At 38.1% G+C, this 14,351-nt stretch overlaps 1 protein-coding gene across 3 annotated transcripts in view; it reads right to left on the bottom strand.

Annotated features, from left to right (window-relative positions):
* The window catches only part of LOC134337064 (spindle and kinetochore-associated protein 2-like), a 32,979-nt gene that overhangs the window by 2,973 nt on the left and 15,655 nt on the right, over positions 1-14,351 (bottom strand). For 2 of the 3 annotated variants that reach the window (XM_063031862.1, XM_063031861.1), the window contains 5 exons: positions 5,507-5,596; positions 4,695-4,871; positions 3,234-3,317; positions 1,864-1,903; positions 150-279 (listed from right to left, as the gene is read on the bottom strand). In XM_063031862.1, coding sequence (XP_062887932.1) covers positions 150-279; positions 1,864-1,903; positions 3,234-3,317; positions 4,695-4,871; positions 5,507-5,596 — 521 coding nt within the window. Of the gene's footprint in view, positions 1-149; positions 280-1,863; positions 1,904-3,233; positions 3,318-4,694; positions 4,872-5,506; positions 5,597-10,331; positions 10,422-14,351 lie in introns of those variants that run through there. The other variant, XM_063031860.1, reaches the window with a different exon arrangement.

The raw sequence follows: 14,351 nt of genomic DNA, 5'->3' as shown, positions 1-14,351 counted from the left end.
TGTATTAGTAACTTCAGGATTCAAGCCCATGATAGAGGCAGTTGTCCATCCTATTTTAAGCTTTCAGGTTTATTGTAACCAAAAATCTATCAATGTTATCCAAGAGATATTAAAAATTCAAATGAATTCATTAAAATTTGTACCCTCACCTATTTTTGTCCTTTACAAAGTGGTCAAAGAGCTGCTGGTAAAGTGTGTTCAAGTTCGCAAGTTTTGCAGCCTGCCTTACATTTTTTGGCACAGATATGAACATCTCTTCAGTGATCGGTTCAAACCCACCTGAAACACAAGTATTGAATGCTTCAATCAAAAATAAAATGTAAAGTTGGGAGTATAGCTTTCTTTGGTTCCTCTTGGCAGATCAGTTAATGGTACAGATAAATATTATTTTAACATAAGAAATAGGAGGAGTAGGCCATCCAGTCCATCGAGCCTACGCCACCATTCAATAAGATCATGGTTGATCTGTCTGTAAACTCAGTTCCATCTACCTGCCTTTTCCCCATAACCCTTAATTCCCTTACTATGTAAAAACTTATCTGTTTCTTAAATATATTTAATGAGGAAGCCTCAACTGCCTCCCTGGGCAGAGAATTCCATAGATTCACCACTCACTGGGACAAAACAGTTTCTCCTCATCTCTGTCCTAAATCTTCTCCCCTGAATCTTGAAGCAATGTCCCCTAGTTCTAGTCTCACCTACCAATGGAAACAACTTTCCTACTTCTACCTTTTCAAAATTTTGTATGTTTCTATAAAATCTCCTCTCATTCTTCTGAACTCCAGAGTGTATAGTCCCAGGCGACTCAATCTCTCCTCATAAGTTAACCCCTTCATCCCTGGAATCCACCTGGTGAACCTCCTCTCTGCACTGCCTCCAAAGCCAGTATACCCCTCCTCAAGTATGGAGACCAGAACTATCCACAGTACTTACTCCAGGTGCAGCCTCACCGTACCCTGTATACTAAAATGTTTACTAAAGAGCAATGATTTTCCTCTGGTTTCCATGTCACTATCCCAACCTCAAGTGTTGGTTCTGTTGTGTGTGAGAACTGGCAAAATAGCTATGGAATTTTGATATAATGAAGTATTGAGTAACATGGAGCATGCTTAGGACTTTGATACCACACAGAGATTTCATGGAGTACTGGATATTATATTTGTTACTGCTATAACACACTTATGGTTACAAAGTATCCAAACAAATATTGCAATGAACCAGCTAAGTTTCAAGGGAATGCCACACCAGAGCCCGAGCAAGGAGAAAGGGGCACAGTAATCACCACCTGGTGAGCCAAATGCTGAACTGTCAGGATTTCCAACTACGGCAAATTATCAGTTTTACTGCAACTGAAATACTAATGTGGGGCTGGAATAGAAAGATTAGCTTTTTAGATGCAAAATTAAAATAATGTATGCTTTCCCATTTATGCAAAATAGTGAATTTTAGAAATTAAGTAATTAGTAATTCAGAAAAACAAATTCCACTGCTGAAAAAAAATAGAAAGACAACTGGAAAACTTGCACCATTTTATTTGTGGTTTTCTGCCACAAGAATATCCAATACCCTAACCCCTAAGCCAATATTCTCTGCAGAGCTTGGCACTCAACCAGACAACATACCATTTTGTATCACAAAGAGAAACCAGGATTGGCTTCCCTGATTCTACACCTGAAAGACTGAAGTGTGCAAAAAGTTTAAATCTTCATCATGGTGAAAGTTACAGTTCTCCTTAACACCTGGAGTTTGGGATTGAGGCAGGGGAGGGGAGATGAAGTGAAAGAGGGTCAGAATTGGAGAACATCCTCAACTATCTGACAGCAATGATTTTTTACAAATTAATTATTTTATCCACAGACTTACCTCCCAGCTGCTGTGGTGAATGAGGCACTGCACTGGATTCCTGTCGAAGTACAATTATTTATGTTTGATTAAAGTAATCAAAATAGTTTTACTACACCAATCAACTGCTCATTGTACACATCGAAAATATCTGGATGGATTGTGGCTTAGTATGGCAACTACTCTGCCTGTGACCGCAAGAACCCACAGAGAGACACAAAGCTCAGCACATCATAGAAACCAGCCTCACACCTCCAATGACTGTCTACACTTCTCACTACCTCGGTAAAGTAACCAGCCTAATCAAAGACCACCCATCCCATACATTCCCCCTTCTCCCACCATCCCTCAATGGGCAGAAGATACAAAAACCTGAAGGGACACATTACCAGACTCAAGAACACCTTCTAGCCTATCATTAAGACTAATGAATGGTCTCCGAATGGATTGACTCTTGACATCACAATCTAGCTCATCTTATTATCTACTGATTCTGCTGTTTCTCCCTTGGAGTATCTCAATGCACTATTGTAATAAATTGATCTGTATAAACTGCAAACTTTTTCACTACATCAGCACATGTAACAAAAGACACCTTTTGTAGTCTGTTATTTATAAATTTGAAATTGGTTATATTGCATTTTAACAAAGTCTAGCAAAACATGGTCTCTTTTAACAAAAAAAAGGCTTTCTCTACAGTTCTGGAGGAAAATGTTCCACACCAACTCACCCATCTTTCAACTTAGGTGGACGATTCATGAGTATATGGGCGTACCCGCAAGCAGTGATGCCTCTGAATATTAAGACATCTGGCATTCAATTCCAAAATCTGAACTGATTACCTACTCAGTTCCTGATCAAAAATACAAACGTGAAAAACAACATTCCCCTGCCAAAATGGGAACACACTAAAAGAGGAGAGAAAGATTTGCACTAAGTTACTTGCCGCTCCCAGAAAGAAAAGTCAAACTCTAGAAAAATGAGTGTAAGCATTGCAGATTTTGAAAATTAGGACACTTTTACATTTAGTCGCTGTTTCAATACAGGAAGGTAACTTCCTATGAACCAAGGATAATAAATCAAAATAAAAACTGCCTACCCAACCTATGCAATGATAAATTCGCAGATTAGATAATTTGAATGTTATACTACAACTGAGGTGTTAGTCAGAAATTTTCCGGATTTAACTGCAGATACTGCTAGTGTCTGAATGAAGCAATAGCTGGAAGAAAGCCAGCGTCAAGTGAACAGCAATTAAACCACCTGCATAAAATAGAATTTAAAAAGCTCCTTTTAAAAAGGTTAATTTTACCCCAAACATTAATCTGAAACTAATAATTACAATCAACTGTAAGCAATTAATAACAGCACAACAAGAAAGCAGAGCTTACCTCACACGGGTCTACTCCGGGCAAAGTCTCCAACTTCATAACATTCTGTATAGCCCATTGCTCATCTTCTGTCAGGGGACAGGACTGGTAAAATTAAAGAAGTCAACCGAATGTTGATATAAATAGATTTCACATTCTGAATTTTATTTTTCTGTGTTGCTTATTTGAACATCTTGAGTGCACTTCAGCAGTAAAGCTCTGGAATTCCATTCTTAAATTTCACTTTTTCATTTTTTAAAAAATTTTCCATCATAAAAGGTGCAATACAAACATATGTTATTGTCAGTTAAACAAAATAAATAAAAACAAGGTCAGGTTACACCTGCCAAAACATTATACCAAATTCTCACAATTTAGGCAACACTGAGTGGCAATGCAATTTCTTTTCCCAAGGACAAAACAATCCTGCTCTAGTTCACCTACCATCCCACCAGATTCCACGTCCAACACACAATCCTCTGGAACTTCCACCATCTCCAATGGGATCCCACCACCAAGCACGCCTTTCCCTCCCGCCCACTTACTGCTTTCTGCAGGGATCGCTCCCTACACGACTCCCTTGTCCATTCATACCTCTCCCTCTTGGCACTTATCCCTGCAAGAACAAGTGCTACACCTGCCCTAACACTTCTTCCCTCACTACCATTCAGTTCCAAACAGTCCTTCCAGGTGAAGGGACACTTCACCTGTGAGTCTGTTGGGGTCATCTATTGTATCCACTGCTCCTGGTGTGGCCTCTTGCACATTGTTGAGACCCAATGTAGATTGGGAAACTGCTTCGCCAAGCACCTACGCTCCCTCCGCCAGGATCAGCAGGTAATCTACTGGTCACCCATTTTAATTTCATTTCCCATTCTGATGTGTCAATCCACAGCCTCCTCTACTGTTGCGATGAGGCCACACTCAAGTTGAAGGAACAACACCTTATATTTCATCTGGCTAGCCTCCAACCTGATGGCATGCACATTGACTTCTCAAACTTCCACTAATGCCCCCCACCATTTCCCCTCTCACCATATCTCCTAGCCTACCTGTTGCCTCCCCTCTGGTACTCTTCCCCCTGCCCCTTTTTCATTCTTCCAGGGTCTCTGTCCTCTCCTATTAGATTCCCCCTTCTCCAGCCCTGTATCTCTTTCACCAATCAGCTTCCCAGCACTCTTTATTTCACCCCTCCTCCTCCCAGTTTCACCTATCACCTTGTGTTTCTCCCTCCACTCCCCCTCCAACCTTTTAAATCTCATCTTTTATTCTCTAATCCTGCTGAAAGGTTTCATCCTGAAACATCGACTGTACTCTTTTCCATAGATGCTGTCTGACCTGCTGAGTTCCTCCAGCATTTTGTGAGATTCTTGGATTTGCAGCATCTGCAGATTTTCTCTTATCTGCTCAAGTTCAATCTTTCTACAAACTGTCTACCTCCCAGAATAAGGTCAATCTTAAGAGAAGATTACAAAGAGTTACCTTCAAGTCGCTTTGACTCTGCAGCTTTTGTACTAACTGCAATGTGGTGGCAAGTTTTGTACGGATGAAGTCTACTGATTCCTTACGCTCTATAGCAATCCGATCTGCTTCTTCACACAACTCACGATACCGTGACTTTATTACCTTCAGTTGCTCTAGCAGTTTTATTGGATTTTCCTACAACATGGGTCCAAAATGTAAAAGGTATAATTACCCAGTCTGTATTACATAAAGGCATCACATAAGATTAGGCATTTCATTGTAATCTGATGAGATCAAGGATAGGGAGAAAAAATAAAGCTTTGTTACAAAGGGCTGATGTTTTTGAGTTGGTACAGATCGGGAAACCCCAACTTCACAAAGTTCTTTAGATTTCACATGGCTACAGAAAAGCAGCAAATTAATAAAAGAAAACTTGCCCTTTCAATTTGATAACAAACACATCATTTTTAAAAATATAAAAGAACATCAAATAATACAGCAAATCAGCTAAAGCTAGTGCTTCAGGACATTTTACAATTAAGTATAGCTTCTTGTCAGGACATGCACTTGAACCTATGAAAATATGTTGTTTTTGAAATACCAAAGGATTGTCAGGTTAACACTAAGTACATTAAACAACTGATACACTTTGTTGGATTCAGGCTTGTAATCTGTTGCCATTTGCCAAGGACACTTCTATTCATTTGAAAAGGCAAATATTTACAAAATAAAACCAAATGAAAATTAAGTAGTCAATTAAGTAGTCTACAGAAATCAGCAAATTGGAATGACTCCCCCACAATTAACATTTGGTAAGACAACTACAGTACCTGTTGTGTTCTGTTTTCTGGAAGATTATTCACAATTTCAAATTCTAGTTTGTGTTGAATATAATTCAGATCAGACTCTGCCTTCTGGAACTAAATAGAAGGAAGGAAAAAAACAACATTTAAAAATACCAAAATGACTTTGCCGCCTTTACTGTCCCCTCACCCAACAGACCATCCACAACCATTGTACAAGGGATTATATCTCTTGCTGCTTGTACCAACTTAATTCTACAGGGTCCTTAAAACACCAGATCAGCAAGAATTCAACTTGCCAACTTCTCTTCAAGATGACTTCAGTAGATCCAATGACTTGAAATCCATGAGCATTTCAAAATAGAATGCCAATTTTAAAAATAATTTTGAAATCATGTTGGATTAAAGCTCCACTACTTGCAAGACTAGCAAATTTAGCAACTGAAAAAGTGGTTCAAATCAAGCTGCTAGTCATCTATTTCATCTGATCTAATACACTAATTAAACCAGCAGAATTTTTATTATGAACTGCCTCATCTGGCACGTTCAAATCTTGAAGATTTAACACTGCAATGGATTTGCAGGTATAATACTGGCTGGAACTGGACTTTAGCCTATGAATTGATGACACAAGAGGTTAAAATTATAACCCATTATAGCACTGAAAGAACCAAATGCTACATACTCGGACAAATCCCTGTTTAGTATTGAAGACATTAGATGGTGAACAAATTGAACAAGTATGAGGGGTGATTGATAAGTTCGTGGCCTAAGGTAGAAGGAGATGAGTTATTAAATTCAAACTTTCTGTATTATCACTCAGAGTTGAACTGCACGTGCATGTAATGAGAGCAGTATAACTCATCTCCTTCTACCTTAGGCCATGAATTTATCACTCACCCCTGCTGTGGACCACTTCTACCAAGAAGCGATCCATATGCTCCACGACCGCTGGACTGTGTAAATGTAGGAAAAATAAATGTGCCAGGTTTTCTAAAATTGACTCCTTCTACTTTAGTCCACGAACTTATCAATCACCCCTAGTTGGTACCTCTATATATTGATGCAGGGTTTCAACCCAAAACATCAACCATCCTTTTACCTCCACAGATATTGCTTAAAATGGAGTTCCTCTAGCAGTTAAAGTCCAGAAATAAAGTCAATTCAATTTGGTTTTGCTCTTTTTAACAGCTCCAACACATGATCAAATAGGAATGCTAATTAATTCTTCATACGACTCAAAAGAATTTGTTAATGAAGACTCTGTGGCAAGAGTATGTGAGACCCCTTTCCATAATACACTTTCCAGGCCGGGTTCCCTCAAATCCAAGACCAACTAGAGGATGAAAAGACCAAATGCCTTCTTTAGCAGATGGTGTAAGAGTTCTGCAGGCAACTACAGTATACCCTGAGTACAAAGTTGTTTATGGTGTGCCAGAGGTGAAAATTTTCCAGACAAAGTGCAAAAATATTTACATTGCAGAAAAGGGAAAATAACAAAAATGAAAATACAGATATATACCATCAGACCTTTGGACAACAGCTCCAAAACATCAGTCTGAAGTAATGTAACTTACCACACCTTCTTCTGTGCTAATGGTGGTTCGCACCTATCAGGAAAGTGCATTACCGCCACCTACTGTAATGGAGTATGAAGGGAATCATGATGATCATATCCTACCTCCCAAACCTATTTTAATTAAAGAGCTCAATAGGGCCCTACATAACTTAACCATCCCTGCTTCAGGTGCCAGAATATCCTGCAGCCTAGGTACCCAAGATCTACCAAACAGCTTCCTACGTTCCAACAAATATCTGTGGCACACCATGATCACATGTTCCACTGTCTCTGGTACTTTACAGAAGTCACACCACCCATGCCCACATTTACCAAGTGCAAACCCATGTCCAAACCTCAAACTTGCCAACCACACATCTTCCCTCCTATTCCTTCCCGAAAGGCACCTTCCCTGAACTGATGGAACCAAATAGTACCACCTCTCTGTCCCATACCTATCCCACAATTTCTGCCATTTCCCAGCCAACCTAATACAAAATTTTACTTCATACTTTCCTAAATTGACTATATCTACCCGACTTAGTAAGTGCCTGTTTTTTCTGTAACATTTGCCCTTTCATTACCCGATAAACCCACATGTGCAGGCACACAACAAAACTGCACTCTCCAGAACGTATACATCATAATATACTTCCGTCAACAGATCAGGTTTCCTTGAGCGCATTGAGGATACTTAAAGTGGAGGTTGATAGGCTCTTGGTTTGTCATGGCATCAAAATAAATAGGCAGAAGACAAGAGAATAGGGCTGAGAGGGAAAATAAATCAGCCATAGTTGAACGACGGAGCAGGGCAAAATGGTCTAATTTTGCTATGTCGTTATGGTATTATAGAACAGAATAGTACAGCACAGTTACACGCACTTCGACCCACAATATGTGATATCCTTTTAATGTACTCCTAATCAATCTAGTCATTCACTCCAAAGTAGCCCACAACTCTTTTTTCACTCACGTGTCTATTTATTAAATGTCGCAAATTTATCAGCCTACAAAAGTAACTGTCTGAATACAATGTTTCTTTTCCCAGTATTTTCAACACTGGCATCAACTCAGCCACAAGGTGACAGGCTCCACTAACAGAGTTATTAAGCAGGACCCATTTACAAAACTCAGATCTGAGCTTTGCCCAGATATTTGGGATCCAAGCAGAGACTACAGATAAATTCTAGAGGTAAGGTGAAAATGCCCAAGATGCAGCTTTAATGATAAATTTTACATTAGACAGCCTGAATAAAACTCTCCACTAGCTGGTGATATCTAGCATTAGAAAGTTATTATTGTATGCCAATCGCTTCTGCTTTAGGACATCAACTTGCACAGAAACAACTTGGACATTATCCAGATACTAATCTCAGCTCCAAGTAATGATGATAGTTTACTCACCAACCTTTGTATTCTATCTCAATACCAAGGCATGGGTCATTAACAGCCAGGACTGTATCAATGTTCAAAAGAACTCAAAATGAACCAGCCACAAATACTATGGCTAAAAGGAGCTCAGGACTCCAATTCCCAGAACTTTCAATGAGCAACATCAGCATGAAAGAATACTCTACTTACGTAGATGAGTGCATCTCAAGACCTTCCACAAAGTAGCCTGCTTTATCGCCTACAGATTAATCCTAAAAATTTAATCCCCTAAAACAAAATTACCATGGCTGTCATATGTACCATTCAGAAAAGGCAACACTGTTATTCATCAAGGCTACTTCAACAGCATATCCACCAAGTACAGGGGCAGGTGGTGGATGGAGACACCACCACAGGCAAGTAGAAAAGGTCAAATTACATTCTTAGAAATGTATTATTTGTCCTTCACCATTGCTAAGTCTAAATCAAGGGTCTTCTCATTAAGAGTACAGTTAAAATACGTGAAGAGAAACAGCAGTTCAGGATAGCAGCCCATCATCTTTAGCAGAAGGTAATTAGAAATAGGAAGCAAATTCTACCATACCATTAACACTTTTCCCAGATGTGAATAAAAATGACTTAATGTCAGTGTCTTAAATATCCATGACATTGGCAATAATCTAAAAATACAATTATTAAACTTAAGCTGGCTCAAAAAGTTATGCAGCCTCCTAGCCAAGGATGAACTTATTAGGAGTCAGCAGTAAAACATGTCAGTGCCTGCCAGTCACATTTTTCTGTTGATGCCTAATGCCCTCAAGTGTATTCATGGAACCACAGACATGTAGTTAATCTGCCAGCATTTAAACTACTGAAAGCCCCAAGGAACTTCTGTCATAAAATTTATTGTTTGCTAAACACCTGTTTTTTTCCTCTTCATTTTAACTATCCAGAGACTCACTCCCATTTGTAGAATTCTAGCTTAAGTTGTGAATTGTATAATTTCCCTAGTAAGTGAATTCATTCTATTTTTCCTTCAAAAATGCATCTCCTTGACATGCGAAGTACTGTATTGGAATTCCGGATCATTCTCCCGTCCCGGTGGACAAGCAAGTTTGAAGTACCCACACTACAGTAATCTATGGCTGGTAACTAGTTTCAGTTGTGGCCGAGATACAACTCAGCTGCTGTTTAGTGACCAGACTGAGTTCACCTGTTACAAGTGAACACAATGTGCAAGAGAGACACAATTTTATATAGTATTTGAGGAAGGCTTCACATCCGATGAAATATCTTTTTAAATTAAACACTTGAAATACATAGAATGCAGTAAACAATTTGCCATAACAAGTTCTCCAACTACAATAATAAAACAAAGCTAGACCAAATATGGACTTCTATAGGCCACAAATTTGATGAAGTATGAATGAAAGCTAGAGTCAAGAATTGTTGAATGCTTCCCATGTGGTTGCAATGGTAAATGGTTCGGTGGGCTCCTGACAAATCATGATCCAAATCAAAGACCTCAACGGCAAAGCAGACAGATGAAAGTACTGCTGTTCTTAATTTCAGTAACACTGGATGAAGGCTGTAAAGGAAGATGAAATTCATTATCATCAAGGGTATACCCTTACCCGTCTTCTGTCAAGGATTGCATGTTGCACAATAGCTTCTTTTATGAATATGGACTAGCAAGATCAGTAATAAGCATCCTAAATCTCATCTTTGAAAGTATGTATTTTATATTCACTCAAGATGGGAGTTTAAATTAATCTATGATATTAAAGCACAGAAATGCAACCAAACTAAGTCTTGGGTGTGGGATTTAAGCTTTCTTCTAACTATGAACAGGAAGAAGGTTCTTTATTGACAAGTAATGTTTTGACACATACAATGCCTGTTCGAGACACTCCAATCCCTCACCTCAGTTACAGGCCATTTGTTGTCATGACATATCCTCAAATGACCCAAAACACATTTTTGAAATGGTAGTACCATGTTCACCATGAATGTGAACACATCTCAAAGTAAGATTCTCCTGAGTAGCTCATTCTTCTTTTCTTTTTAAATCTTTATTAATTACTATTGAAAATCAACAGAGAAAAATACATCAAAATAATCAAGACAACATATCCATATATAGAATAAGAGTTAAACTATCAACCAAGCTGAACAGTATATAATAATAAAAAAACAAAATGTTTTTTTAAAATGGAAAAAAAGAAAAAGAAAAAACCCCTACTAACTAAAAAAGAAAAAAAACCCGTAATAACAAAAAAACAGGGGGGAAAACCCATTTGGAGCACAAACCCGGAGCTATGCGCCATACAAGCTTCCATAAAAAAAGACATCAATCCACCAACCAAATCCATATACCCAAGCATCAGAAATGGACCATCTTTATTAACTCAAATCAAATGAGAATAACGGGCAAAAGAACCCCACCTTTTCTCGAAGTCAAATCTAGGATCAAAAGTTCGACTTCTAATTTTTTTCCAAACTAAGACATAACATCACCTGAGAGAACCATTGTATCAAAGTGGGAGCACAGGCATCTTTCCATTTTAATAATAGCCCTTCTAGCCAGTAATGTGACAAATGCAATTACGTATTGGTCTGATATCGAAATACCGTGAATATATTGAGGAATTATACCAAACAAAACTGTCAATTTATTAGGTTGTAAATTGATTTTTAAAGCTTTAGAAATTGGCAAAGAACATCCAGTCAGGGAACGTGAAGAAAGGAAACCATTGTTCTAGTTCTCTACTTCTAGATTCTGCTTTGTTCTTTCCTTATCCTGAAGGAGAGTCCAGGGAATGTTACAATATTATCCACAGGAGATCAAAAAAAGGTGAAAAATGATGTCATTCTCAGATCTTTTAAATTAAATAAATACACAGCACACAAATCAAAAGCAAGAAAGATTAAGGCGAAGGACAACTCACTGTTTTGATACACATGAACCCACAGAAATATACAGATAGCATTTCTATCTTGACTGTACAAACTTGCAAGTAGGTTTTCCCCAGAATCTCCCAGGAAGATTATTCAACTGTTTATTCTTAAGGATCACCAGATGAGAAACCCTACAAACTTAGTTACAAAGTATACCTGAGATGCAACATTTGTGTTTGATGCCTTAAAGGCTGCAAGCCTCAACTGGACAGGTGCAAATATTTACATCATATCGCAAAAGTTGCATGCTACAATGTATTTGCACAAAGATTTCCACTATTTTCTTTGATTTCAGTTTCTAAAAAGCAGCATACTTAGTCAATTTGACTAAAAACTACAGCTCCTGTCCTCAACTGAACTATTCAACCACAATTTGCTTCATTTGAAAATATTATTAATTGGCCTAAGATGACACCTGGGTTTAGAGACGATTTTCTAGTAGACATGTCATTAATACAATGGAAATGTTTGTAAACCAGAGAAGCAATTTTAGCAATCATTTTGCCTGACAGTTCTTCTAATTCTCAGGCCCACAGTCCTGGGGAAGAGAAAGGATCAAGATGGGCATCCGATTAAAGTCTATATTACTTAGTCCATTCCACAGAAAAGGAATCCAATAATAAAATTAAAATCATTCATTGGTTTCAGCTGTGATTTCCTCCTCTTCCAGAAAAACAGGAAACAATTGAGGCCAAAATCTATTTTCATTATTTTCCACAAAGAATATTTTGGGCTACTGTAAGTAAATCTCAGGCAGAGTTTCACTTGAGCAGGACAGAAACTTAATACCATTGTCACTTAGCAGGAAGTACAGGACCCAGAGAATGAACATCTGTTCAGCCATCCCATCCATTCAGAAAAAAAACAAAATGTCAACATACACTTTAGCTATCCAGCCACATTTAACAAATTTTCCCCCCACCCCACTGCCCCCCAGAATTCCTGGAATTCGAGTTTCAGTATCAAAATTATTGCATCATCATGAAAATGGCAGAAACATTGTTCTATAACAGGAACACACAAGAGTCAGGTATTTCACAGCAGTACCGTCAAAGGAGGTAACAAAAAATAAAGGCCCAGAATGACCACTCAGATGGCTATTAAAGTTTCCTCAATACTTTTAACTAATTGCATCCTCTGGAATAAATGCCAACATCATTCCCCATTTAACCTCTAACCCAAATCTCACATCCTGCAATGGACCTGAACCCCAAATCAAATAGCTGAAGGGTAATAGCCCTACATATAGACCAAGCTAAGATTCCATATGCCATGCATCATAAAGTAGATATTTGCTAGGAAAAGAGTTTCCTTTAATGAATCTGCATAAGCATCAGAAAGATGCAAAACATCCATGATCAACGGTGCTAAGACTTTCATATTTTGAAATAAAGCCAGAAACTTAGGGGGAAAAAACTGTTAAATTGGTTTATTGATCTACTAATTAATAAAACAGCTATCATCAGGTTTTGGTTGGTAAAGAGCAGACAACTAACTCTGAACAGGTCACCTACTGGTGAACAAGATGCCAATTAAAATTAATCAATATTAAAAACTTTAACTCATACCTTTAAATTAGTTCATATACTCATAGCTACTATAAGACAACTATCATTGATACAACACCTATAAACCCTTGAAGAAACCAAGGCTCTTAATTACTGATCTTAGCCAAATTTATTCTAAATCAACTTTACTGCATTGTGACATGCAAGAACAGGAAATCTCTTAATTAGACAAAGCCATTTATGTTGCTCTTCTTGAGTTCTGCATAATACAAAACATAAATTATTCAGTAATCTTCAATTATTCAAAAAAAAAGTTAGTGCTTTTGGAAAACCAAGTGTTCAGGGCCGATCCAATTATTATTTGAAATTGAAACCCAGGTCTCCCTTGATACAATGCAGGAGGGGATAATGCTTCCAAAGTTTTGCTGTTTAAGCAGATAAAACACAAAACAACATCAGTCTCTCTAATCCAATGTTTCCCCAATTTTCAAGAAATTTACAAATTACCCTGCCTTGCTCCACAAAAATACTTGCATTGTTCTGTTTTTACATTAGAACTGTTTACCTGTGACACAAGATCTTACAAAAGTTCAAGAGCAAACTTGATCTGCTCCACTCAGATTACAACAGAAAATACTCATCCCTTCCAACATTAATCTGCCTCTACTTCCTGAGGAGACTGGGGTCCTTTAGCGTCAGACATACTGAAGGCTGTGGTAGAACAAAGGTTCCTGAAGAAAATCCTGGACAATGTTTCTCACCCTCTGCAATAACCACCTTAGTTGTCACCACCTTAACTGAACAGAGAAGCAATTTTAGTAATAGACTAAGACAACAGTGTTGCTACAAAGAGTACCAATGAGGTCATTCTTATCCTTGGTCATTAGGCTCCATAATGATTCAACCTATGACCCCCTCCTGGTAGATTGTTTGAGGCAAGTTTTTTTTTATTCTTTCTCATTTCTCTTCTAATACTGTAGCTCTGTGCACTTGTAATGCTACTGTGACACCGATTTCTTTGGGGTCAATAAAGCATCAAACCATCTCTATCTAATGCACCCCTAGAACCAGTTGAGCAGGTTCTAGAATATACCCTTTGGAGGAATCTAGTCATTACATATTACTGTGCTTCTGTTCTCCAGAAGGGCTGAATAGAGATCCCTTTTGGAAACAGATAAAGGTGAACAACAACAGGGCTTGGATTTTGAGATCAAACTCCATTAAAAAGCGTGGTAATGGATAACACTACCAAACTTCAGTCTATGTCACTTAATATTTTCAGCTAAACAAACCACAAAATACAAGGCATATTCCTGGGAAATAATGCAAGCATTCCTACCACTGCTCTAAAGACCCATCACGAACCTCAGATCAACACCTGCTCTCATTCCAAAAGACAAAAGCTATAGGTTTTATCTCATTTTCAGTGATTTAAGCGTAGAATCTACAGTGATATTGAGAGGTGTTACAGAAAAAG

The sequence above is a fragment of the Mobula hypostoma genome, chromosome 23 (genome assembly GCF_963921235.1).
Source record: "Mobula hypostoma chromosome 23, sMobHyp1.1, whole genome shotgun sequence".
Classification (NCBI taxonomy): Eukaryota; Metazoa; Chordata; class Chondrichthyes; order Myliobatiformes; family Myliobatidae; genus Mobula; species Mobula hypostoma.
This window is presented reverse-complemented; position numbering and strand designations above follow the sequence as displayed.